The following is a 24,712-nucleotide window of genomic DNA, read 5'->3' as shown; positions in this document are numbered from 1 at the left end:
CCCAGGAAGGGGCCTATTGGCAGCTCTTATATAAAGAGCTCAGTAAATACCTACCAATAGGAGGCATAGCCCATAAGTAATGTTTTGGTTGTCGTCTTCGAATTGAAAGGGAACTATTACTATTAAAAGGTAATGAAATGTGTTAAAGATCCTCTTTTGACTGTGTGCAATAAATGAAGCACACTAATCAGTTTTACAGAAACAGGAATTTCCTTCTAAAGTAGTTAAGTATGGTAAGTAATAATACAAATAGGCAAACCCTTTAAGTTTCTCAGAATAGTTGCATTTCCATATCCCCCCTTTAATATGTTGTAAGCTGAAGGGCATCGCTTAAAACGGAAAGGAACCTGTTAAAAACGTGACTTTTTTTGTAATTGTTTTAAACTAGTTGTATCATATACAATACTCAACTATCAATTGTAAATATATATTTTTTAAGAAATTAAATTGACTTGTATTTTACTACTGCTAAAAACAACATAACATGTATACTTAAAGAAATTAAAAAAAAAACAATATTAATTTCACAAATGAAAATAACTAGTTCATAAATTATTTTGTATTATTCACAAACATACGTTTCTTAGAGGGTACCCGTGGTGAACTGAAAGTGAATATAGACTTATTTCAATAGAAAATATGTTTACTTTTGTCGTGTTTTACAGCCCCTCCTATTGTTGTGATGGGCTATTTTGATGCACAAATGTTCAAACCAGGACAAGCTTCAGTGCACTGCGTTGTAAACATGGCACCGTGATGTGACGTGATAATTTCCGCAATTGTCGCCTATAGCTAGTCGTTTGCACGCAGATATACAAATATACCTGGATGAAGAGAATAATTGCAGCACAATACAATAGTACCTGTATAAGCCGTTATTGTCAGACTACAGTAGTCTAACCTCTTCACACAGCGAGAGTGATGATTCAGACGAGGATAACCACCAGTTCGTTAAGCAACACTCAGTGGATAAACTCACCCGCAATTCTGATTGGTTGCAAAGATGAACATTGACTGTTCAGTAATTCACCAGATTTGCACGGCGCTGTACAGACGCTTTTTAATTCTGTACTGGGCGTTAAACCTTATTTAATCACATCAGATGTTGTACTGTAATAAATTAGATATGATAGTAACACAGCAGCCTGCATGAAAATACAATATTCTGTTACCGGCGTGACGATGGTCTGAGAAAAAAAAAAACGGGACGAAATGAGCGTCCCAAGAAAGGTTTCTGGGGACACTGGGGCCGGTGTTCCAAAAGTGGGACTATCCCGTCCAAAAACGAAACGTTTGGTCAACTTAAATGACACTGATTATACAAGAAGATCCATTTACTGCTAACTGCTAACAGGTGCAGAACTAAATAGGCGACTGTAACAATTTAAAGAACGAGGTGTGAACTGTACATGCACATACAATATCAAACCAGAGAGAGTCCTTCCACACACCGCTCTCACCCGCAGCACTTACCCGGAAGTGTTTGTTGCTCCCTACTGGAAGTGAATTTCCTGTGCAGTGGGTGACTTTCACCGTGTGACAAGTGGATTGGTAAACTGTTTGCAGAAGATACATAAACATAGACGTGTTTGTAAAATAACGAGGCGTTGTGTGGTTCATAAAGTCATGTAAAACGAAATAGACGCGTTGCTTTGATCTATAAATACAGTTAACAAAAACACAACAATAACAATATTTTGTAAGTCTATTGCAAGGATTCGTTTTCCAGTTTCATGTTATGGGCAGGAAGAGGAGTTTGTGCTGGTGCCGGACGGCCAATGTTGTCAGATTTAAATGTCTTGTTTTTAAGCAGGTGTACGTAACATAGTATCAGGTTTGTACATTTAATACTAATACATGTATATTAATAGTATTATCAGATTATATAAGTAGTTTGCAAGGAAGCAAAGGTACAGTTTTCACAGTGAGTAACGTGCATGGCCTACATCATTTCTTTTTCTTTTTACATGGGATGAAGGCATTACAGATTGAGATTAAATTGTTGTCTAATTGTACACAAATGTATTTTTTATTTAGTTAAATGGTGCTGCGCACGTGTGTCTGTTTCAAATTTGGCATAATTTGTTTATTTCAAGGTTGTTCGTTATTCCTTGTCAAAATATTTGAATAGGGGGGTTATTGGTGAAAGATTGAAGAAATTATCGCGACGGTTAGATGTTATTTAAATCTTTAATGTAGTAATAATTATTGACAGTAGCAGATGGAAAATAATATGTGCACTGGTCCCTGATATCTTATTATTATTATTATTATTATTGTTATTATTATTATTATTATTATTATTATTATTATTATTATTATTATTTGTATACCCTATTTGTAGTCCTGTCTGTGTATGTTCTTGTACATTATCAGTGCCAAGGATGGCAAATGTGGCAGAAGATTGCTATTTATGTTCTTGATTTTTTTTTTTTTTTTTTTTTATTTGCTGTCAAACACAGCTGTGCAACCACCCTTGTTTTTACAATCCGCTGTACACTATTGGTCTCACTGGAAATGACCTGTCACACAATTCACTATTAAAAGGTCATGTAAATGTATTATGTATTTCTGTGTATTACAGGAAGGTGTAACCATGCCAGGAAAGCTAAAGGTTAGAATTGTCGCTGGACGACATCTGCCTGTTATGGACAGGGCCAGCGACCTAACTGATGCTTTTGTAGAGGTGTGTATAATGTTCCTTAAATACTGAAATCAGTAACTAGATTCTGTTAAAGTACATTATTTATAAATTTATTTTTTATTGAACACTGAATGCCCCACCAGTCACAGGGAGAGAGACAGCAAAAGTGGATTTTGAACTGTAGCATAAGTTCTTACTGTAAGTGGCTAATTACAAAAAAAAAAAAATAATAATTAATACAGTTGTCAGCATCTGTAAACCCAGAACAGGCTGTTTTATTAGTCCGTTTTATTTTATTTTTTTAAGCATACCAGAGACAACTTTTTAATCTAATTTTATTTTTCCCTTTTTATTATTTATTTTTATTATTCACATCTTTTTCAGGTAAAATTTGGAAACACAACATTTAAGACAGATGTTTTTCCCAAATCCCTAAATCCCCAGTGGAACTCAGAGTGGTTTAAATTTGAGGTAAGATTATTCTTTAACCCAATAAACAGATTACAAAGCAAAAATTGAAATTTTTAACTGACTGTAGGCATACCTAAAGATATTAGATGTTGGAAGTTACACAGATATTATATTTAGGGGTTATAATGCATTGCTGTGACGTGGTAATAATGGAGTGAAATGCAGTTCTGTTTTATTTCTTGCTGCCACAATACCCAAAGATATTTTTAGGAATGTTTTTGATATTTAAAAAATACAAACGTGTGCTTGTAAGTGTTTTTACTGTTACAGAAATTTAATTTATTGTATACATTTACCGTTGCAGAACGCATTTTATAACAATTTAAAAAAATGCCGTTTTAAAAAAGGCAATTTTGTATTTATTTTTTATTTGAAAATCGATAGGCCAGATAAACGTGACGCCTAGTAACCCGAGCAGCTAATTCATTTGTATTTTCCTAAAACTCATTTATCAGCTCAATGTTCTGTGATTAGGCACTTCAGCCAAACCTTCTGTAAATATTTTTTGATCAGTCACTGATGGCTATGTAATGTCTACCATATGGTACTAGTTGAAAAAAACAAAACAAGTCACAGAATTCCTCGTTTTCTTTGCCTGCATACAGTAAAAATACAAAGGGGTTTAATGCAATATAAAATGTTTTTTAAAATGTTTCTATAGTATTGAGCATACCATTATTATACAGTGTTTTATTAATTTTATAGAAAATAAATTATTATAATAATTCTTTCCTTCTTTATTGAAATGTAGGTGGATGATGAAGACTTACAAGACGAGCCACTGCAAATCACAGTTCTTGACCATGATACCTACAGTGCCAATGATGCTATTGGCAAAGTTTATATAGATATTGATCCTCTGCTATCCAGCGAAGCTGCTACTGTAATCTCTGGGTGGTTTCCAATTTATGACACTATACATGGTACGGTTTTACACAGCAGACAACCCAGCTCCCTTGCTCAATCCACACAGAAGTGAAGCCTTAAACATGAGTGCACTATTTAGTCTTTTGTATTAATAAGAAAGCTGATATATGTACATATAGTTGTGACATGAAAAATGAAAGATATAAAAACTACCAATAGTGAGTTTGTTTAGTGACCTGATATGGAACCCTGTAAATAACATTACAAAATAAAATTTTACACACTTCTGGTCTGAATTTGATGTTTATAGAGGTCATTAAATTCAAACACTAAGTCATTTCTGAAAACATTGATTTATTGATTCGAGTTGATTTTTCTGGATACCCCACAGTAGATTATACACCTAATTTTCATCTGATTAAAAAGAAGCCAAGCCAAGGTAAATCAGTTTCCTGGAGGTTTAATCTATATTTCTAAACCACATGACTACAGTTCCTCCCTTCCATAAACCGCAAAAGGCAAACAAAAGATACTTGTTCTCATCTCACATATGTTTATTTTCTTTCTTCTGTAGGTATACGAGGGGAAATAAATGTTGTTGTTAAGGTGGACCTGTTTAATGACTTAAACCGTTTTAGACAGTCATCGTGTGGAGTCAAGTTCTTTTGCAGTAAGATTATTTTTTTCCGGGCCTATCTAGACAATTGGAAAATGTAATTGTGTTGTTTTTGCTTGATACTGATTGTTTAAGATTTTATGGGTTTGTGGGGGGGGTCTTTTTTAACAGACAGTAAACCCCAGAATAGTTTTTTAACTCCCTTTGTACTGTGCCCTTTGTGTCATATCAGCAATATTGTATACGGATGGATGCATGGGATAACTTATTTATTTTTCTTGCCAGCTACATCCATTCCTAAGTGCTATAAGGTAGTTACAGTCCATGGATTCGTAGAGGAATTGGTGGTGAATGAAGACCCAGAGTACCAGTGGATTGACAGAATCAGAACACCCCGGGCATCCAATGAAGCACGACAGAGACTCATCTCTCTGATGTCTGGTATTGTAGTTACAATTGTTATCTCAATATGAACAGCACTGATGCAAATTGTATTTGTTAATATAAAATGTAGAAAGGGTCAATGGCCAGGTTTATGCTTTGAATAATGTAGTGACTGCAGTTGACAAATGAACTACAGAATATCACTTTATTTTTTTTTTAATTATGTAACTTTTATGTACAACATGTTTAATTACAGTATGTATATGTTTGGACTAAGGGCAGCTTTTTGTTCCTGATCATGACACTGATCACCCCCTTCAACATCAGGATAAAAAATACATTCAATCCTTTGGATTGGAAACTTTTTTGCTAATACTTGTTGAACGATAGTGTATAAAATATGTTATTTTCTAGGTGAGCTTCAAAGGAAGATTGGCTTAAAGGTTCTGGAAATGGGAGGCAATGCAGTTGTGGGCTACCTTCAATGCTTCGATCTAGAGGGAGAGTCTGGGCTAGTAGTACGAGCTATTGGAACAGCCTGTACCCTGGATAAACTAAGTAACCCTTCTGCAGCACTCCTACCTGCATGCAATTCCCCATCCAAAGAAATAAAAGAGTAAGTATAAAGCACAAGGGATTTGTGCTCTTGCATAAATGTTTAGTTGACTTGGGTGTGCACTTTATCTGTAAAATGCAGACCCTTTAAATAAAAAATTCTTTATAGTTGATCATTTGAAACTTCCTGTAACTTCTGTTTACGCATCCAGGACCAATGGCAACACATTTTTTTTTTTTTTTAGTAATACTTTAGAGAAGTTATGGGAAGTCTCTATCCCTGTTTTTAGACAGGATTTCAGTGGTAACAAACCACATCAGAGCCTCGAAGGTGTTTCTTTCACTCTACTAATACTCCTGCATACAAGCAAATATGCTTACCTTGTGTATACAGTAGGTGCACCCCCACACACAAGCACATATTGTTAGCACAGCAATTATACAGTAAAGGCCGATGCACACTGGATATGTTTCTTTATCTAAATTTAACATAGATAATATTTAACAAACATTTACATTTCATATTGTTCCTTGCACAACAAGTACATAATTGTCATACAAGGTTGATGCATTGAATAGTGGAATCAAAATTATTTAGATTTTGGATTTTTCCACATATGTTAAGTGACAACGACAGATCATACAGTATTTACTGAATGGGAGACACCTGACCTTCAGGCAGTAAGAGTCATCTCTGAAATTTGTTGTGCAGTCTGTTTACGCACACTATTTACAGATTATAGATGGTAAATTATGGAATTTATTCAGTGTGCGATGGCTCTTAATAAAAAAAGAAATATGAATGTATTTTAAGTTACAAGAATAACTGTCTATATTCCCTAAATGAATTCCCTGATTTAACTGGATAAGTGAGTATTGTGTATGATTCATTTTAAACACACAAGTAGCTTTCTAAAGCCTTTGTGCTTTCAGTTCTAGTTCCCTTCTGCAGTTTCAAATTTAAATTCCAACACCATATACTGCATGTCATTAAAATAGGCACAATTGTGTACCAAGGTCATGAAAACCAACACATTTAACACTGCTTGCAAATCTATGAAGTGTAATTCTGTGTTTAAACTGTCAACGTATACAGAGACACCACAATTAAGACCAACTGAATACAGCCCTGTGTATAAGACATGCAAACACAATTTTCTGTTTTATATCTGAAACAAATTTAAATTAGGTAAGAGAAAGATGAACACAAACCTACATTTTTTTTGTGTGTTTCCTTGCACTGCGTGTATCATTTGCATGCAGAAAATGTATGCTGCATGATTCTCACATCTTGCATTTGCATGATGAGGTATACATTTCACTTAGGAGTTATGTTATATAGGATTAACAAGTCTTAGTCTTAATATTTTAAATAACAGAAGAAATATATTGTATTCTGTAAGATATCATGTACAATCTTGTACACATGTACTGTACAATGCTAATACATTTTTTTTTTTTTTTTTTTTTTATGCAAACTCTGTAAAATAAGCTATTTTAGTGTATATAATGTGATATTATCATATGGATAATTCACTTGTTAACTACTCAAAATTTAACATACCTCACATTATGCTTAAAGCTTGTTCTGTAGACCTAGCATGCTGCTTATGTGTTTGTCTACTAAAAATAACCAAATTATACGGCTTACTACTTGCTGCTAATTAGAGAAAGCTTTCTGGAGGCGTAATTATTCAAGGGAAAGGTAAACACTATTTCGTTGCTATTTGTTGTTTGTGTTGTTTTTCTTTCTTTCTTCTCCCTTGGCTGCCAATTGTTTCAGGTCTCCAATGGTTCACCCGCCAAGCCATGGATGTCGCTCAACCCACAACAGCCCAATTCACACTGCTTCCGGCTCACGACTTACTCAGAACTTCTCTGTGTCTGTTCCTACTCTCATCTACACTGGTATGAGACTGCATAGGCTCAGGAGCTGGGGAGAGACGGGCCATGAGCACAGGGGTCAGAATCTAAAGCCAGGCAGGCAGTGTAGGCAGGTACCATGCGTCTGTACTCCCCTCTAGCCAGGGAGTGTTAATACCAACTCTTCAGCTTCCAAAGCATTCCCTCCCCTCAAAAACTGATAAGAGCAGCTCATACTGATACCGTTTGCTAAAGAAAAAAAATGTAAGGATTTCCTAAACCAAATATTAATAATATATACAGTATACTTAATAACAAAAAAAGATGGAACACAATTACATCAAAACATTCTGCGACTTTTATTTATTTCTTTATTTTCCATTTTTAGCTGTGACATGCATTATTGGTTGCTGGAGTAAGGAAACATGACTCATTTCAGTTCCTAGTTGTGCTGTGGTTAGCTGAAAAAATCACTGTACAGTATTGTGCTTCACAGTTATTTTTGTTTTACTTTTTCTTTTGTTATGCAATTTATATCTTGAAATCCTATGTTTTTATTTTTATATATAAACTTGCTTTACTTTCTGTCACACATCTTTGACTGTCAGCCATTTTCCCTGGCCAGCATCCTGAGAAGGCAACCGGCAACTTTCGTCTTCCTCCTCCCCAGCCTGCACACATACAGCGATGGGTTGCCCCTGCCTCCACCCACCCACCCCCCCCCCCCCCCCCCTCCACTTCACCACCTTTCCCAAGTCTGGGTCATTCCACTGCTGCTAGTGTCCTTTAGCACTTGGGTACTGAATGTGTTTCCACCTTCTTCTGACAGGGTTCCCTTCAGTGAAGATCCCAACCCTAATACTCATTCATCAGGACCCTCCACCCCACTGAAAAACCAAACCTATTCCTTTTCACCTTCCAAGTCCTACAGTCGACAGTCCTCTTCTTCTGACACAGATTTGAGTTTGACACCTAAAACTGGTAAGGCACTGCCACCCACTTTATTTTGTTTTTATTTTGTTTTTTTTGTCCAGGATTTTATTTTTATATTTATTTATTTTTTGTTGTACTTTTATACCACATTTCTACCCTACCACTTGCTTTCTTCCATTTTGAGCTCCTGTTGTAATTATTAGTGGGCCAAGTGAATTTGAGATATATGAACTCTTAGAGTAAATTAATTATAATATACAAAAACGAATAGCAATTAGCTGTATGTAAATCATATGAACAAGTTTGACAGAATTTATGTTTTTAGCTTCAGTGAACAACTTAATTTCTTTTAGAAGTATCCATTTAGTACTGTAGATTATAAATTCAACATTAAAAACACATTTGTCACATCTTTTTAAATAATCTAAATCCTTAAATTGGTGTAATTTTAGGTTACTTATGTGATTTTAGTTAATTTAATGCTTTTTGACCAATGGCTAATGTTAAATGCTTTATACATATCTTGACCTCTTCGGAGATGACTGTGCCCATAACTATTTAGCAGTACCGTATTTACGCAGTGAATTAAATTGTATGAGTTTTTAAAGATAGAAGAAAACAATGTTTAAAAAATAAATTTAAGAAATACATAACTTAAAATCATTATTCATCCTAGCACTAATTTGTGTTTAAATAATAACGGAAGCATAATAAACTCTAAATGGAGAAAAATAATTCCCTTTGTGTGTAAAGTTGCATTAAAATGGGATACTGGAAAGTCCAGAGAAATGCCAAGGTGTACAAATATATATTTTTTCTTTATCAAAGAAACTTAGAAATTGATAGTAAAAATGTTATAAAATAAACCACATGTCATCTGCTTCTTTTACTGCACAAGGTGGCACCCATTTGCCCAATAATGCCATTATATACAGTCAATTCTCATTAAAATGAACATGGATTAAAATTATTTATAATGTTGTGAATTTTCTACATGGTCCAAGCCTAATTTAGCAGTCACTTATTGTAAATTTCATCTTGTAAGATGAATTCACCTAACACAAATTTCCTGTTTGTGCAAATTATTTTGAAGCACCAGGGAAGAAAAATTTGAATAAAATAAATGGCCCTAGTTTGAACAGCTGAGTATAAAGGATATTGGGAAATGTAATAACTTGCATCCACACCAGCGCCTCTGTGCTTTTATTTTTGTGCTGTTTTGGGACTACTGATCCTATGATGCATTTTGAGTTGCCGTAGACAAAGTTTGCAAGTTGCCGTAGTGCTCACGCATTTCCATGAAGCCGCTCAAAAAACATGCATTATCCTTGCAGACAAAAGTGGAGGTGTTGAAAGTGGTGGATAATGCACCACCATACTAGAAAAAGAAAGATAATGCTTCAGATTTCAGCATTCCCATGAACAGTTTGTCATACATTCTGAAAAACTGGGATGCAATAATACTGGCCTAGGAACACCAAACTGGATGCAAGTCATCGGGGTGTTTCTGATTTGTTCAATACCCTGATGTGGAGAATGCCTTGCTTTTGTGCTTTAAAAGTGCCTGTGAGCAGAACGGGACATGCAAATTTCAAGTGCAGTTCATTTGCAATGTATACTTTTCAAAAGTTCACTTACAACTGCATTTTCAATGAAATGCACAGGACTTTCACATTTGTAATACTTTTCATTGTACTGTAATTTAAATTTGATTTCAGTGTTACAGTAACTTCAATAAAAACTGACAGTATGTATTTGGCGTAGACTCCTGATAATAAGAATTACTTAAGACAATTGTATTTGCTGGTCTCTTCAAATTCATATTAATGAGAGTTGACTGTACAGTATTTCTTTTAACCATAATTATACATTTCCTGTTCAAAAGTAATTATTTAACAAAAAGAACTAAACATGAGAGTATGGTGGCTCAGTAAGGACCGGTGAATATCACATTATTAAATGATCTAAATTACTGGACATTTTCAAACCGTCATGTTGAAATCACAAGATTAATTATCTCAGGTTCTTAATATCACGGTTTGAAATGTCAAGAACCTGAGAATTAATCTTGTCAACTCAATATAACAACCATGTTTTTCCCCATGCCCTCAATGAGCCACGGTATGAGAGGAATGAATGTCAAATTAAATTTGATTGTTCTGAGAATTACCCTATGTATAGTCTATATGTATTCTCTGTCACAGAGTATGATAGCTGTTAGTGAGCCAATATAGTATAATAACTTTTGCTTGCCATAAAGAATGGTATAGCACTGCATCGTGCCTCTTTTTTTTGTTGTCCATTTTTTTGTAGTTACCAACTGATACTTGTTCTAAGCCTTAAGCATGCTTTCCTTCCAGTTTGTCTGTCATACCCATTATCTTGTGACTCTTCATCTTTCTTCTCTACCGCTTTTCCTCCTGCAGCCACTTCCCCCACGGGGCCTAGGATTTGCCTGAGTCCCAGCTCCCCTACTCTGTCCTCTGATTTCCTAACTCTTACAAACACTTTTCAACTTCCCATGGGGTCTGGGACTAGTCTTACTCCTCACTCTGGCCATGCAAACCCAGTTGGTCTGAGGAAAACTGTCTCTTTCAGTGAGGATTTGCTTCTGGCTGCCTCTGGTAGGACTAATTGATCAACAAGTGCTTTGGCTACTGTATATACAGTAAAGAATCACCTCTCCAGTTTAACAAACACCTCGTTTACCTATAACTTTTTTTTTAGTTAATTGCACAATTTAAGACAATATATTAATGTCTTGCACCCTCAAATACTTTGTTTACCAATATACTGTTATTACTTTAACATTTGTGGATAGCATGTATTGACCATTATAGATACAAAAACTTTTAATCACATGATTAAACAAAATTATTTTCTGTGCTGGCACTATCCTATGAGGTTTACATGAATTATAACAATCGTCCACCAGGTATAGTAACAGTAACCTAATTATATCAATTTATATTAATTTTATGAATGAAATTGCTCTTTATGCATACCATGCATGCATACAACAACTATACTACCTACAGTAACAATAACATAAGTGTGGATCATGCCATGTTCACCATACATACATTATTAATTTCCTTGTCAGTTTCAGGTCTTTTTACTTTATTTTTAATTTTTATTTTAAGTTACTTGTGGAATGTTTTGTGTACCTGTATTTCTTACAGTGTAGGTGTTATATAATTTAGTCAGGTATAGATATACTGGTATCAATTTTTAAAAAAGACACAGTTATAATAACATGGTTTCCTTATTTAGTGCACAGCTAAAAAATATCGGTATTTATAGAACCCTTTTGACTACAGTTCGCAATTGGAAGTGATGCTTTTAGTAATCTTGATTTAATCTTATGAACCAGAATTAATCACGGAATGAAAACCAGAACTTTATTCAAACCAATTTTTAAAAGTATTGTTAACTGAGTATACTTAAAAAAAAAAAAAAAAAAAAAAAAAAAAAAAAAAAGTTTTTTATTTGAAAAGATCAGTAACTCAGCAAGTTGTGCAGATCTAACTAAAGAATTTATAATTGATTACAGATAACATTACAAATATAAGACGTTAGTCAAAGTCGTGGTAAATATTTTTCTGTAGTCTACAATGTACAGTTCAGTAGATCGGTTAATTCTTTGGGGTTTTTTTATGTTCTGCAGTTTATTGCAGTGTATATGAGTTCAAATTGTTGAAAATAAGAAGTACTTAATACATGGTGTCAGTGTGTACATTTGCAAATCTTCTGTAAAAGAAAATGTGAAAGAACGATTTCCATAGAACAATTACACTTTTCAGGTTGAATTTAATACATTTAAATACCACCAACATGCATCATAAAGATCCCTGCAGCAGATGCCAAACTTTGGATGTGTAATACAGAGCTGGTATTAAGTCACATGGTGTATATCCACACATGCTGTGTCGCCAACACAGAGTGGTGGATTTTGGTACTTGCATAGAACATGGAGAACACAGTGACACTATAAATAAAATGCACATTGTGGTCGCTGTTGAAGTCCATATCACATGAACTATGAGTGTTACGATGCTGAATAAATTAGCTGACGCCTCAAACACACAGTTCTATAGCTGCTCCTATTTAATTAGCCGTGTAATATGTATGGGATAGCCAGGCTATTGGGCACAATATTTATTAAGTGACGTCAGCAGAGATACCCTACGACTTAGGGGTATGCCAGCGCAAACAGAACAAATTAGAGAAATATTGTACCTAATATACTGGAATTGGCTAACGCTAGCCCATTGATACCACAAGTATTGTATGTCAATTATTTAATTTGGCTTATTTTTGGAAAAAGATGTTATGATTAACCTAGCAACTGCCAAGGGTTCTCATAGATGGGCGGGAGATGGGGAAGAAAGTTTAATTGAAGATCATCAAAAACAGGAGCAGGCATACAAATAAAGTTTAAATCAATTGCCAGTTTTCTTTTTTTAGTGTAAACGGACAAATAAATAACATTAAAACGTTTTTATGGTGAACTAGTCAGTGTTTACATGGATCTTGTGGGGTTTTTTTTTTATGAGATACGGTTTTTATCTAATAAGTTAGCAAGTAACACAAGTGAAAAAATTGGCATTTATTTCTTTCATCATGTTCTCCATGGCTTGTTCTGTGCCTGTATAAAAAAAAAAATAGGACTGTCACTCTGTAGCCTAGATAAATCAATGCATGTTTGGAACCCAGTTTAATGGCTAGCTTATGGGATGTTTATGCTATTTCACATTTTTCTTTTCAATATTTATGATCATTTGTTGTGTAGGAATGGGAAGTGGTGGGAGTGCTGGGAAGGAAGGAGGACCACTAAAAACCCTTTTAAGGCAACAGACCCAGACAGCGCTTGAGCAGAGGGTGAGGACTTTTTATTTGTGAAGGAGATCTACATTATTCCAGTAAAGTAGAATTACAGCCACAAACCCTGGTCAATTCTGACATTGTCCTTGGCATTCTTAAAATTTCAGATAACACATTGGGTAAATTGGAAATATTAGGCATTAGCATTTACAGTTTTTTAGAATTCCTACTAAATATAATCTATATAGGGTTTCAAATTCAAGCATTTGTTCTAGAAAGCCTGTTTGTAGTTACAACAAATGAAAAAGATGGAAATGAACGAATTCAACAGCAGTGCACTGCATTCACGCTACAGTGGCAATAGTGGAAACAAGTTTGTGAGAATATTTTTTTAAATCAACCTTTATTTCAATGAATGACGTTCTCTTTTCATTCCTGTTTATTCTTGTTTACTTTGTGGCTAAGGGAGGATCGCCTCGTATGTTCAGGAGGCGGGTATGTTTTGAAAAACATTGTATGAGTTTTTTTTTTCTTCTAATTTATTTGAGCTTTTTTCCTTTTTAAGTTGGATCCAAAATAATGTACTTTTTTAGAGTCCATAGGAGAAAATGGTTTGGGTTTGTTTAAATGTTTAAACTTTGATGTCTCTATAGAGTATTTAAAAATTCTGTTCTTTCCTGTCTTAGATGTATTCTTGACATGTTTTCTAAGCTTGCTATAAATATCCGTCTCTTATTACAGTATATGTTGTAGCCCAACAGATTGATGGAAGATATTATTTGCCAGAATACGTAGCACACAGTACAGTACTTCATCTATCAGACACCAAGTAAATCTAAACTTGCTAACACATGTACACTGAAATATCCCTCTCTGTTTTACATCCCCTTTTACATAACAACATTAGCCTGTGCATTGATAAAAGGCAATTCACTGCAGATTCCTGTCACCAACAGTAAAAAGTGATCTAGACATGGATTGATAATGATTATTGATTATTATAGGGCAGCAGTGTGGAGTAGTGGTTAGGGCTCTGGACTCTTGACCGGAGGGTCGTGGGTTCAATCCCCGGTGGGGACACTGCTGTTGTACCCTTGAGCAAGGTACTGTATGTAAAAATAATGTGATATCTTGTAACAATTGTAAGTCGCCCTGGATAAGGGCGTCAGCTAAGAAATAAATAATAATAATAATAATAATAATAATAATAATAATAATTATTGGGAAAGATACACAGTTGTAGTCAAAAGTTTACATACCCCAATGGAAATTTATAATTTCTAGACATTTCTCGAAAACAAAGAATTCTAGGACAAATCTTTTGTAGCAAAAGTTTTGCTTTTGTGGATGAGGAAGATTACAAGAAATAGTCTACAATAATTTATTTCAGCATTTTTTTTATTTTTTTTTGCAAAACTCCAAAAATTCTCATTCAAAAGTATTCATACCCTTTGATGCTATGATAGTATTGTCTACAAGGTGCTAGAAATTTCAATATGATAATGCAGAACCTAATTCTGGATTGTATGAAAGAGAGTATGAAAGGGTTAGGTATAGGATGATTGCCGTCATTACCAATTAGTCAATATAGGAAAAAGTAAAGAGCTATCTGAAGACCTTAGGTAGAAAATTATTTATTGTCATAAAGCTGGAGAAGGATACAAGAAGATTTACAAGCTCTGGACTCATGACCGGAGGGTTGTGGGTTCAATCCCAGGTGGGGGACACTGCTGCTGTACCCTTGAGCAAGGTCCTTTACCTAGATTGCTCCAGTAAAAACCCAACTGCATAAATGGGTAATTGTATGTAAAAATAATGTTTAAAAAAATAATGTAATTGTATGTAAAAAAATACTGTGATATCTTGTAACAATTGTAAGTCACCCTGGATAAGGGCGTCTGCTAAGAAATAAATAACAAGCATCTGAGTATCCCAATTTCAGCTATTGTTTCTATTATCAAGAAGTACAAAACTCATAGTACTGTCACAACACTCCCTCGGTCTAGAAGAAAGAAGGTTCTTTCACCAAGAACAAATAGAAGAATTGTGATGAAGGTTAATAACAATCTGAGATTGACTGCCAAAGATATTCAAATTGAATTGGCTGCAAGTGGGACTGGGATTTCCAGGTCGAGTATTGCATGGTGAAGGTCTCAATGGTTGCAGGCCAAGGAAAAAGTCACTCTTAGGAAACCGTCACCAGGACAATCACTTAAAGTTTGCAAAACGGCATTTGAATGATGGATATGTTCTGGTCAAAAGTTTTGTGGAGTGATGAAATAAAAATTGAGCTATTTGATCACGCTGATAGTCATTACGTTTGGAGAAAGTCTGGTGAGGTGTACAAAGAAAAGAACACCATACCTACTGACAAGCATGGAGGTGGTAATATCCTTCTATGGGGCTGTTTTTCCTCTAATGGCACAGGAAATTTAGTAATCAAGAAATTTAGGAATCATGCCAAAAACTCATTGACAAATATCCTAATTGTTTAAAAGAGGTTATTATTGCTAAAGATATAATTTCATTTTCCTTGTCAGAGTATGAAAACTTTTGAATTGACATTTTTGGAGTTTTGCAAAAAAATTGCTGAACTAAATAATTACTATAATAATAATTTTTTCTTGTAACTTTTTTTCCTCATCCACAAAAGCAAAAGTTTCACTACAAAATATTTTCCCTATAATTATTTGTTTTTCGAGAAATTTCTAGAAATTATAAGTTTCCATTTGTATGTAAACGTTTGACTACAACTGTGTGTAATATAATCTTGCAGTCATTTGTATTTGAGATGAGTGATGTCTTTCTGGAAGAGCCAGGCATACACTATAGAAGTACCGGTACTGTATTTAAAGGATACAACCTTTATCTAGCACTCTGATGTGTAAGTGTGCACAAAATACCAAGCTGACCAGTGCAATGACAGCTGTATTATCATGCCTTCAAATACTTGAACTCGAGAGTAAGATCAGGACCAAAACCCAATACTGGAGCAAAACCCACAACATAAATATCAGTAGAATGTGTCAATGCTGGTTGACAATGGAACCATAATGCCTTACCAGAAATGTTCAGTAGATGCTAGTTACCTTTTACCATAAAATATAAAATAAACATTGGAAAATTCAGGCAGAAAATTTAATTATTCTGAAAAATAGGCGTCAAAAATATGAAGGTAGGTCGGTTTGAAGCTGTTTGATAATCAATGTATGAACTGTGACCTTTTATTAATGTTTTGAGAAATGTAGGTACATTATTTCCTTTTTTTTGTTTTGTATGTTTTGCTTTTAAAATGTGCTTAAAAAAATCGAATATAAAGAAAGAACAATTGTTTTGGATTCAGTTAACTTCCATGCCTCATATTGTTCTGAGCACGTCAGCTGCCATTTGGCGTGATTCGAATGTAACTGTAAGGTTACATTGTAAGATACTTTTTCCTTTTTGTTCTGTTTGTAAAATGATTTTGATCAGATTAATATATTTCATAAAGCAAGCATTGACATTTTTCTTTTTTCTTGCGTTGGAGCCACATTGATTAACTATATCTAGCTAATTAATGAAATGCCAATGTTGCATGAACTAACTATACAATCATAAGAATAAATAAAAACTGAAGAATTGACTGAACACTTACGTTTTTTTTTGCTCCACAATTCTTTTTTGTTTCAGTACTGCTGTTTGTGTTTGCAATGATCTGTAAAATGGAGAATGTACCTCAAAATATTCCTATTGGAAGGCAGACCTTTCCAAAATTATGATTTATAGATACTTTAAATGCACAATAATGACCAAATGGTACAGGCTTGTTAATTTTGAAGTGGGAATTAACATCAAAATCTGCCTGCCTTAATTGTCATTATTTTAATCTCTCTTTGAAGTATCAGTATATGATGTGTTTTTGCATGAGGAACTTTGTTTAATTGTGTGCATGTATACAATTTAAGATTAACACAATCCCGAGTATCTCCTAATGGGAAATGGATTGGAAAGAGATTGGGTTCTTGTTTGATTGCGTGGGATTGCAGGTTTGCATGTTTTGTCTATTGCTTGTAATTAGAGTTCAGGACAGTTGAAAGACAGGAATAGGAGCTAAAATTCCTATTATTACGGTATTATTATTATTGTTGTTGTTTTTCAATAGTGTTCTTCATTTCCAAAGTATGAAGTGCTTTAAGATGTGACAGTTTTAGAACCCTGGTGCAGTTTATATAGAGGAATAGATTTAAATAAAGTTATTTGTTGCATAACACTTCTCCGATAATTATTCTATAGGAATCACAAATATATATATAAAATATACATTTCCTTGGTCAGTAGGTTCAACATGTCCTTTTTTTTTTTGAAAATATGAATGCACTAAATTGAAATTCTAACAATGTATTTCACTGCTTTGGTAATCTTTTTTTCTACATTCTCTCACTTATTTATACAAAAAAGCATTATTTTCTTCACATTAGTTTTATTTTCCTATTATCTCTCCTTTCCTGACATGTTATGTTCTTTATCATAATAGGCATCCCATGATTACTGGTTTTCATTTGTTTTATTTTCTGGAGTTAAAGTATTGCAGTCTAGTGCGAAAGTGAGCAGGAAAAGTAAACAACATTAACACCTTGATCTTTCTTCCAGGAATTCCCATTTTTCACCCTGACATGTTTTCCTCCGGGTTTCCTTGTCCATGTTGGTGGTGTAGTCAGTGCACGGTCAGTGAAGCTTCTGGATCGTATCCACAATCCTGGTAGGTCATTTGGAGTCTATCATTGCAGCCTTTTGGATGTTTGATAGCAGGTTTATTTGTTGTCTATCTGACACATTAATTGGCAAGCATTAAACATCGAGAAACACAGGTTATAATTTAGACTTGGCTGGGATTCAAATCTAGGATTTTATTTTAATAATCCTTAAATTAAAGAACTCTACATTTTATTTTAGAACTGACTTTAAAGCTCACAAGAAAAAATCTCTACTTCTAGCTTAATCCCTAGAGTGTTGGGTTTATCACTGTTATTTATTGGCAGTTTTGCTCAATGGAAAACCCAGACTTGGTGCCTGATTCATTAAAATTAAATTTGCTTGATTAAAATGAACCATACTTTTTATATACATTAGGTAATTTTTTTCTAATTCATGACCTGATTTGATTGTTTTTCAGCATGCAGAAGCTTGCACATAGGAAAAAATATCTTGCCATAGACACTTAGTTCATACACATTTATGAAGTGCATATTAAACACTGGAGTAATATCTATTGAACAGGTAAAAGTGAGGCGTTTGTTATTTGTACTACATTTTCTTGTGAAATGTAATATATATAAAAATAAATGTAAACCTAAAAACAGGTCAATATATTTCTGCCTTTGAAACATCACTATATTAAAGTGAAGCTCTTTAAATGCATTTTGATTCAAACAATATAATACAAGTTCTTAATTGTTACATTTATTACCCTTCTAATTGCACATTCATTTTATTTGACTAAATATGGTAACTAAACTGGTTTCTAATGCCCATGCATATTTATTACCGTTGTCACTCAATAAAACAAGTTAACGTTTGGTTCACACACAAGGAATATGCAGTGTTAAGTGCATGCCTGTTTAACATAGAATATTTTAATAATGTTTAATAGTACAGTTAAATGTTTTCCCTAGTATTCATCTGCTGAAATAAATTAACCCACTTATGTCACTTTTTTGCCTGAGAAAATGAACTAACTGGTTGTGAAAAAGTTATTTTCTCTCTTGCAAATTTTTCTTCTATAACTTCTAATGTAAATGTTAATGATTGGAATATTAATAGCTAAATAAAAAAAATGGTATTAGTAAATCCCATTTGGGCAAAATCAATGCATAATCTATGAAGATGATTTGAAAACCAAGTGAAAACATTTAGTGAATCGGGCCCATTAATTTGAATGGATAGGAAGTCCCCTCCCTGAGGAAAATCCCTCCAGATTTAATGTCTGTATAAAACAAAGATATACATATTGATTGGGTACCCAGCAAAAATAAAACTAAACACTTGCATGCAATATTTAAAGGTTATACTGGAAAGATTATTGCATGTGTTTACAAAGGGCTGTGAGTGACTCGTCTTAAACAAGAATACTGTTATTTTGTGCAACAGTTCAGTCTGCAGATCTGTTACAACTTTGCAACAAACAAATAAGCCATACTGAGTTAAAGCCCAGTCACAGATAGCTGCTGCATGCTCCTTTCTCTCTGCCTTCTCTTAACAAACCTCTGATTAACTATGTTGTCTGTGTCTTTCCAGTTCCTGTGGAGTGTTGTTGCCTAGTGTTGTGTGCCTGTTTGTAGTCTGTGTTATTTTTCTCTGTTCTGCTCCTATAACTGATCTACTAATTTGCTGTTTTGAACTCAGCCTTTGTCGGAATAATGGGTAACACAAGATCATACAAACTGCTAGACTGGAATAGTTTCTCTGCAGGTATTTTACTACTCCTTCAGTATTGCACATACTGACAGAAATTATGGCAGCTCAGTGAAGTTCTTGCATTTCTGACATAAAACTGAGAGGAATGCAGAAATAACAATGTGTGTTATTTGAGGTGGTGATGGGCTTTATTAAGTTTCTACAAAAGAATGTCACATCATTTATAATTTCAGTACTAGGAGTGTATCTTCAGACATCAAGTTATGGGCCTGCACAGATTCCAGCAAGGTGGATGTAAAAAAAAAACAGGGTTTGCCATATGAGAGGCCACATGTAGAATTGCAGAGGACTCTTTTTTTTAAATAGTAGACATGTTACTAGCTGCAGTAACTTAGTGCGTTATGTGGCGAGACATGGTTCAGTAGATCAGGGGTATGTTTTTTTTTGTTAGTCAAGTCATTAATTAATCTTTTAATGTAAAACGTATATGTAATGATTTGTATTTTAAGGTAATCACAAAAAACTAAGAAAAACACTTCGGTGGCTAAAGTATACATGTTCCAAACGAGTCACCACATAAAGTTAATCATTTGCACACATTATTTATTTATTTATTTATTTATTTATTTATTTATTTTTTAAACTTTAGCAATACAATAGAAGGTTTTAGAGAGAAGTAAGTTAGAAAACAGATGATAGTTTAAAAGTTGCTCAAGGTTGCATTTTTGTCCAAAACTATGTGACCTTAATCTCAATGAAGGTTGATGGAGTCCTGGAATTCGGCGTGCTTTGCTTAATCTAAAGACTTGCAGCGGGCTTTTTATTTAAAGTTGTATGTTAATTTTTCCTTATGGAAAACGTTTTTGTAATTAATTATTTTTAAAGAACTACCCTCTATATCAGGGATTTGCAAAGTTTTGTTCAAGGAGGGCCACTTAACAAGTGGGACATTGGGTGGTGGGCCGCATAATAAAATTCACCTATAATTAAACACCAATATGTGCAATAAATATAACATACCTTTAATATAGTCCCAAGACGTACATCTTACCTTTTTTAAAAATTGTTTTATCATGTTTGCATTTGTACTTTATTGGTTGGTTTCACAGACCCAGATTAGCACTAAGCTTGATTTACCTTACCTAAATTAACATTGGGTAGTCCAGGACTAGTACTAATCACGGTCTGTGAAACCAGCCATTTATGTGTGCGTTTATGGGGACATCCTAAAACGCTTACTGTGGCGTAATGTGCTTAAATGAAAAACAAATGCTTACAAACTTTGCCAATATCAGGCTTAACACTTCCCAATACTATCCTGAAATAAGTTGTGGTTTTCATTAACATAATAACGTTAAACCCTAAAATTAACCTGGTAATGTGAACTGCTCAATGTGAAAAGCACTTAATGTGCAAAATGAAGTTATTCATTATGTTTACTGCGATTTAGTGACATCTATTGGGATTCCTTATTTTTTAAAAAATGCATACAAATGTTTTCAAATTAAAGATAAAATGATATACAAAACATTGTATATCACAATCAACACGACTCTCCCCTTTTTTAATTTACAAAAGTATGATTTATTTTAGGATAGTATTATGAAGTGTTAAGTTTGATGTTTACTAAGTTTGTAAGCATTTGTTTTGTATTTCAGTGCATTAAGCAATGTTAAGCGCTTTTCACATTACGCGCAGTACATATTATTAAGCAGGTTATTTTTAGCTTAACGTGATTATTATAGTGTGTATGTTAATGAAACCCACAACTAATTGGTATTATTGGATTTCAAGGAACTTACCTTGTTTTTCTACTTGAGTGGTATTTATGCAGCTGACTTTTTTCAGCGTGCATTTGGGACAGTAATCACTGAATCCCCTCCCCCCTGGCTGCACGTGTGTCTTGTTTTTCATGTTCTTAAAGCTACAGTAGTGCTGCGATGTGTGCTGCTTGTAATGGCCCAAGTATTTTCATTCCAAGAAAATACGGAACACTCTTAGAAATGGTTGACGTGGGTCGGATTTGGGAACCCCTGATCTCTATTATAAAAACATGTCCAAAGTCGGAGTTCTAATTGTCCTCCTCGGATACTGTAGGGCGTGTTTGCACAAAGGGTTGCATGCTGGCTGTATGTGTGCATTGAGTGTGTGTGTGTGGAGGAGAACTGGGGTACAGGTTTGGCGTGAAAGACGGGGGGGATAGGGGGAAATGTTGCATGGGGGGAAATATTTTTCAAATAGGGGGCTTCAGCTAAAAATTTGGGATTTTTATGTCCTCTGTAGTGAGCTCCATAGTACTTTCCCATAGTGTTCTCACAATCTTTAAAACATATTAACCCTGCCTTATGACAGTGATGGCCTACTGCAATAGCCAATAGTACATGCCTTTTACCATAAGTCCCGCCTTACACTTGACTCCTCTACCATCCAATCAATCAATCAATCAATCTTTATTTTATATAGCACCTTTTGTAATAGACCACCATCACAAAGCACTTTACTAGATGCAGTAACAAGAAAATCCATAGTACTTAAATACAGAGAAATGCATAATACGTGATATACAGTAAAAAGCAATGCGTAATACATAAAATACAGAAAAAAAATGCATGGCAGCGGCATTCTGAATTAGCTGCAGTCGGTTTATGGTGCGTGCCGGGAGACCACCATAAAGAGAGTTGAAGGAGTCAAGTCGAGAGGGGACAAATGCATAACAAAGTATCTCCGCATCCAGGAGGGAAAGGTAGGGACGGACTTTAGAGATGTTTCGAAGATGGGAGAAGGAAGATTTGACCACAGAGGAGATGTGGGCATCAAAGGAGAGGTTGCTGTGAAGAAGTATACCAAGGCTTCGTACTGTGGGGGAAGGCAGCAGCAGACAGTTTCCGAGGTTCAGGACAGCTACATTGAGATTCTTAAGTTGAGTTTTAGATCCTACCAGGAGTTCAGATTTGCTAGTGTTCAGCTGAAGAAAACTGGCAGACATCCAGGCCTCGATGTCTTGAATGCAAGCTGAGAGCCGGACCATGGCAGAGGAGCTTCCAGGGTCGAGTTTTAAGTAGAACTGGGTGTCGTCCACATAGGAGTGAAACATGAGGCTGTGTTGACGGATGAGGTGACCCAAGTGAAGCATGTAGATATTGAAGAGAAGGGGCCCAAGAACAGATCCTTGGGGGGAACACCACAAGTAACTGGGTTTGCAACACCCCTGCATCCAGCATAGAAAACAGACTGCATGCGGCCAGATAGGTAAGAGGACATCCAGGAGAGACAGGTTCCAGAGATCTCAGCATACTTCTGAAGGCGGTCAAGAAGAATGCCATGGTCTGTGGTGTCAAAAGCGGCTGTTAGGTCAAGGAGGACAAGCACAGAGGGAGCATCAGCATTAAGCAGGAGATCATTCACAATCCAGAGCAGAGCAGTTTAAGTACTGTGATGTGGCCGGAAGCCAGACTAGAGATTCAAGCAGATTGTTATCTATGAGATGTTTCATCAGCTGAATGGCTACAGCCCTTTCGAGAGTTTTATTAATAATATAATAATAATAATTATAATAATATCTTTATTTTTATATAGTGCCTTTAATAGTGGACCACCATCACAAAGTGCTTTACAGAGGTAGGCTGTGAACATTATATACACTTACAATAGGACATTGATTTAACATCTCATCCCCAGGATGGAGCACAAGGAGGTTAAGTGACTTGCTCAGGGTCATACTGCGAGTCAGTCAGTGGCAGAGGTGGGATTTTTGGAGAGAAACACATGCACACTCCTCCACTGTATTGAATATAGTAGATAGGTAACATTTAGATTTTGTATGGCTCTTGATTTACAAAAAATCATTTCAGAGAAATTCTGTACTACGTTGTGTAGCATTTATATTATTATTATTATTATTATTATTATTATTATTATTATTATTATTAATTGTGGTAGAGAGGCATTGGGATTTAAAAGAAAATCCAAACTTAAACTTTATTTTTTAACAAATCAACAAACAAACATACGGCAGTTGCTTCATTTAAAATAAAATAAAAATTCAACTGCATTTATGGTTTAGTTAAATTTAACAATGCCTCATAAATAATGATACAGTTTATTCAATTATCTAAAAACACTGACAAAGTACACAAAATATACAGGAGTCATTAACGCTTTAATAATCCTTGTCTATGCCTTTTCAAGGTTGTCAGTCAGTGAAGTCGGTGAAATGTAGTCAGTCAGTGAAATCATGAAGCCTCCTGGATGTTAAATATGGTGAGGGCATATAAGGGAGAGCGGGGAAAAGACCGTGAGATTGGAGAAAGCAAGAGTGACAGAGAAGGGGGTGTGTGTGGGGAGAGAGAGAGGGAAAAGATCAGAGGAATCAAATACGAACAATTTGCGAACAAGTTTCCCTTTCCCTCACTTTATGATTTTATTTTGTGTAATTATTGTAAATAATAAACGGCTTGAGCCTTCATCTACTCACGGTTGCAGTCTCATTTCTGTCCCAGGAGAACCCAAAAACACTGCACTATTTTATTTGCACAGTAATTCTCTGTATAAATATAGCAATATGTGGGTTTAACCAAGTTAACGCTCTTGATAAATTTTGTAATGAAAAGCAGGTGTACATATTAACATAATTTAATATATTTATATTCATATTTATAGTATAAGCTATAAACATTCCTACTTAAGGAGTCATTAGAAGTGAAACCTGTGACATCAAACTTATGTTGCCCATCACCAGGCTAAGAATTAAACTGGTTTGTTAAAGCCCAGATAGAAATAAGAAAATAATGTATGCCCCATCACCTTAATATTAAGTATCTGAATTATAATATTTTGCAGCATGTGCTATTCTTTGTGTTTTCCATTTGGTTAATTTATATACAAAAAAAGGTTCATTGTTGTGGTGCATGCTTTTGATATATGCTTCAATTAGGCTTTTGTTATTCCCCACAGAAAGAACAGTATTGTGTATGAACCAAGTCAATCTTTATTTAATACATGGAGTTAAAGTTTAATAAGCAGGGATGTTTAGTTTAGAAGTGCATTATCTTAAGGGAAATTGGAAAAGTGGCTGTACCATACAGCTGAAGGTACAGCAACAAAATAATGACTTATCAGGACATTAGTATAATTAATTCTCACTACAGTTTGTATGACTGACT

At 34.6% G+C, this 24,712-nt stretch overlaps 1 protein-coding gene across 34 annotated transcripts in view; it reads left to right on the top strand.

The window, feature by feature from the left end:
- Positions 1 to 1,494: 1,494 nt before the first annotated feature.
- LOC117419551 (C2 domain-containing protein 5) overlaps positions 1,495 to 24,712 on the top strand; it is a 40,748-nt gene continuing 17,530 nt past the window's right edge. For 9 of the 34 annotated variants that reach the window (XM_034032385.3, XM_034032383.3, XM_058986141.1 and 6 more), the window contains exons 1-13: positions 1,495 to 1,834; positions 2,585 to 2,686; positions 3,029 to 3,115; positions 3,867 to 4,038; positions 4,557 to 4,652; positions 4,884 to 5,039; positions 5,397 to 5,598; positions 8,230 to 8,381; positions 10,760 to 10,957; positions 13,126 to 13,214; positions 13,623 to 13,652; positions 17,787 to 17,895; positions 19,539 to 19,604. In XM_034032385.3, the coding sequence (XP_033888276.3) occupies positions 2,597 to 2,686; positions 3,029 to 3,115; positions 3,867 to 4,038; positions 4,557 to 4,652; positions 4,884 to 5,039; positions 5,397 to 5,598; positions 8,230 to 8,381; positions 10,760 to 10,957; positions 13,126 to 13,214; positions 13,623 to 13,652; positions 17,787 to 17,895; positions 19,539 to 19,604 (1,447 nt within the window). In that variant the 5' untranslated portion in view covers positions 1,495 to 1,834; positions 2,585 to 2,596. Of the gene's footprint in view, positions 1,835 to 2,584; positions 2,687 to 3,028; positions 3,116 to 3,866; positions 4,039 to 4,556; positions 4,653 to 4,883; positions 5,040 to 5,396; positions 5,599 to 7,320; positions 7,446 to 8,229; positions 8,382 to 10,759; positions 10,958 to 13,125; positions 13,215 to 13,622; positions 13,653 to 17,786; positions 17,896 to 19,538; positions 19,605 to 24,712 lie in introns of those variants that run through there. The other 25 variants (XM_034032402.3, XM_058986149.1, XM_034032399.3 and 22 more) reach the window with 15 other exon arrangements.

This window comes from Acipenser ruthenus, chromosome 14 (assembly GCF_902713425.1).
Source record: "Acipenser ruthenus chromosome 14, fAciRut3.2 maternal haplotype, whole genome shotgun sequence".
Lineage (NCBI taxonomy): Eukaryota > Metazoa > Chordata > Actinopteri > Acipenseriformes > Acipenseridae > Acipenser > Acipenser ruthenus.
This window is presented reverse-complemented; position numbering and strand designations above follow the sequence as displayed.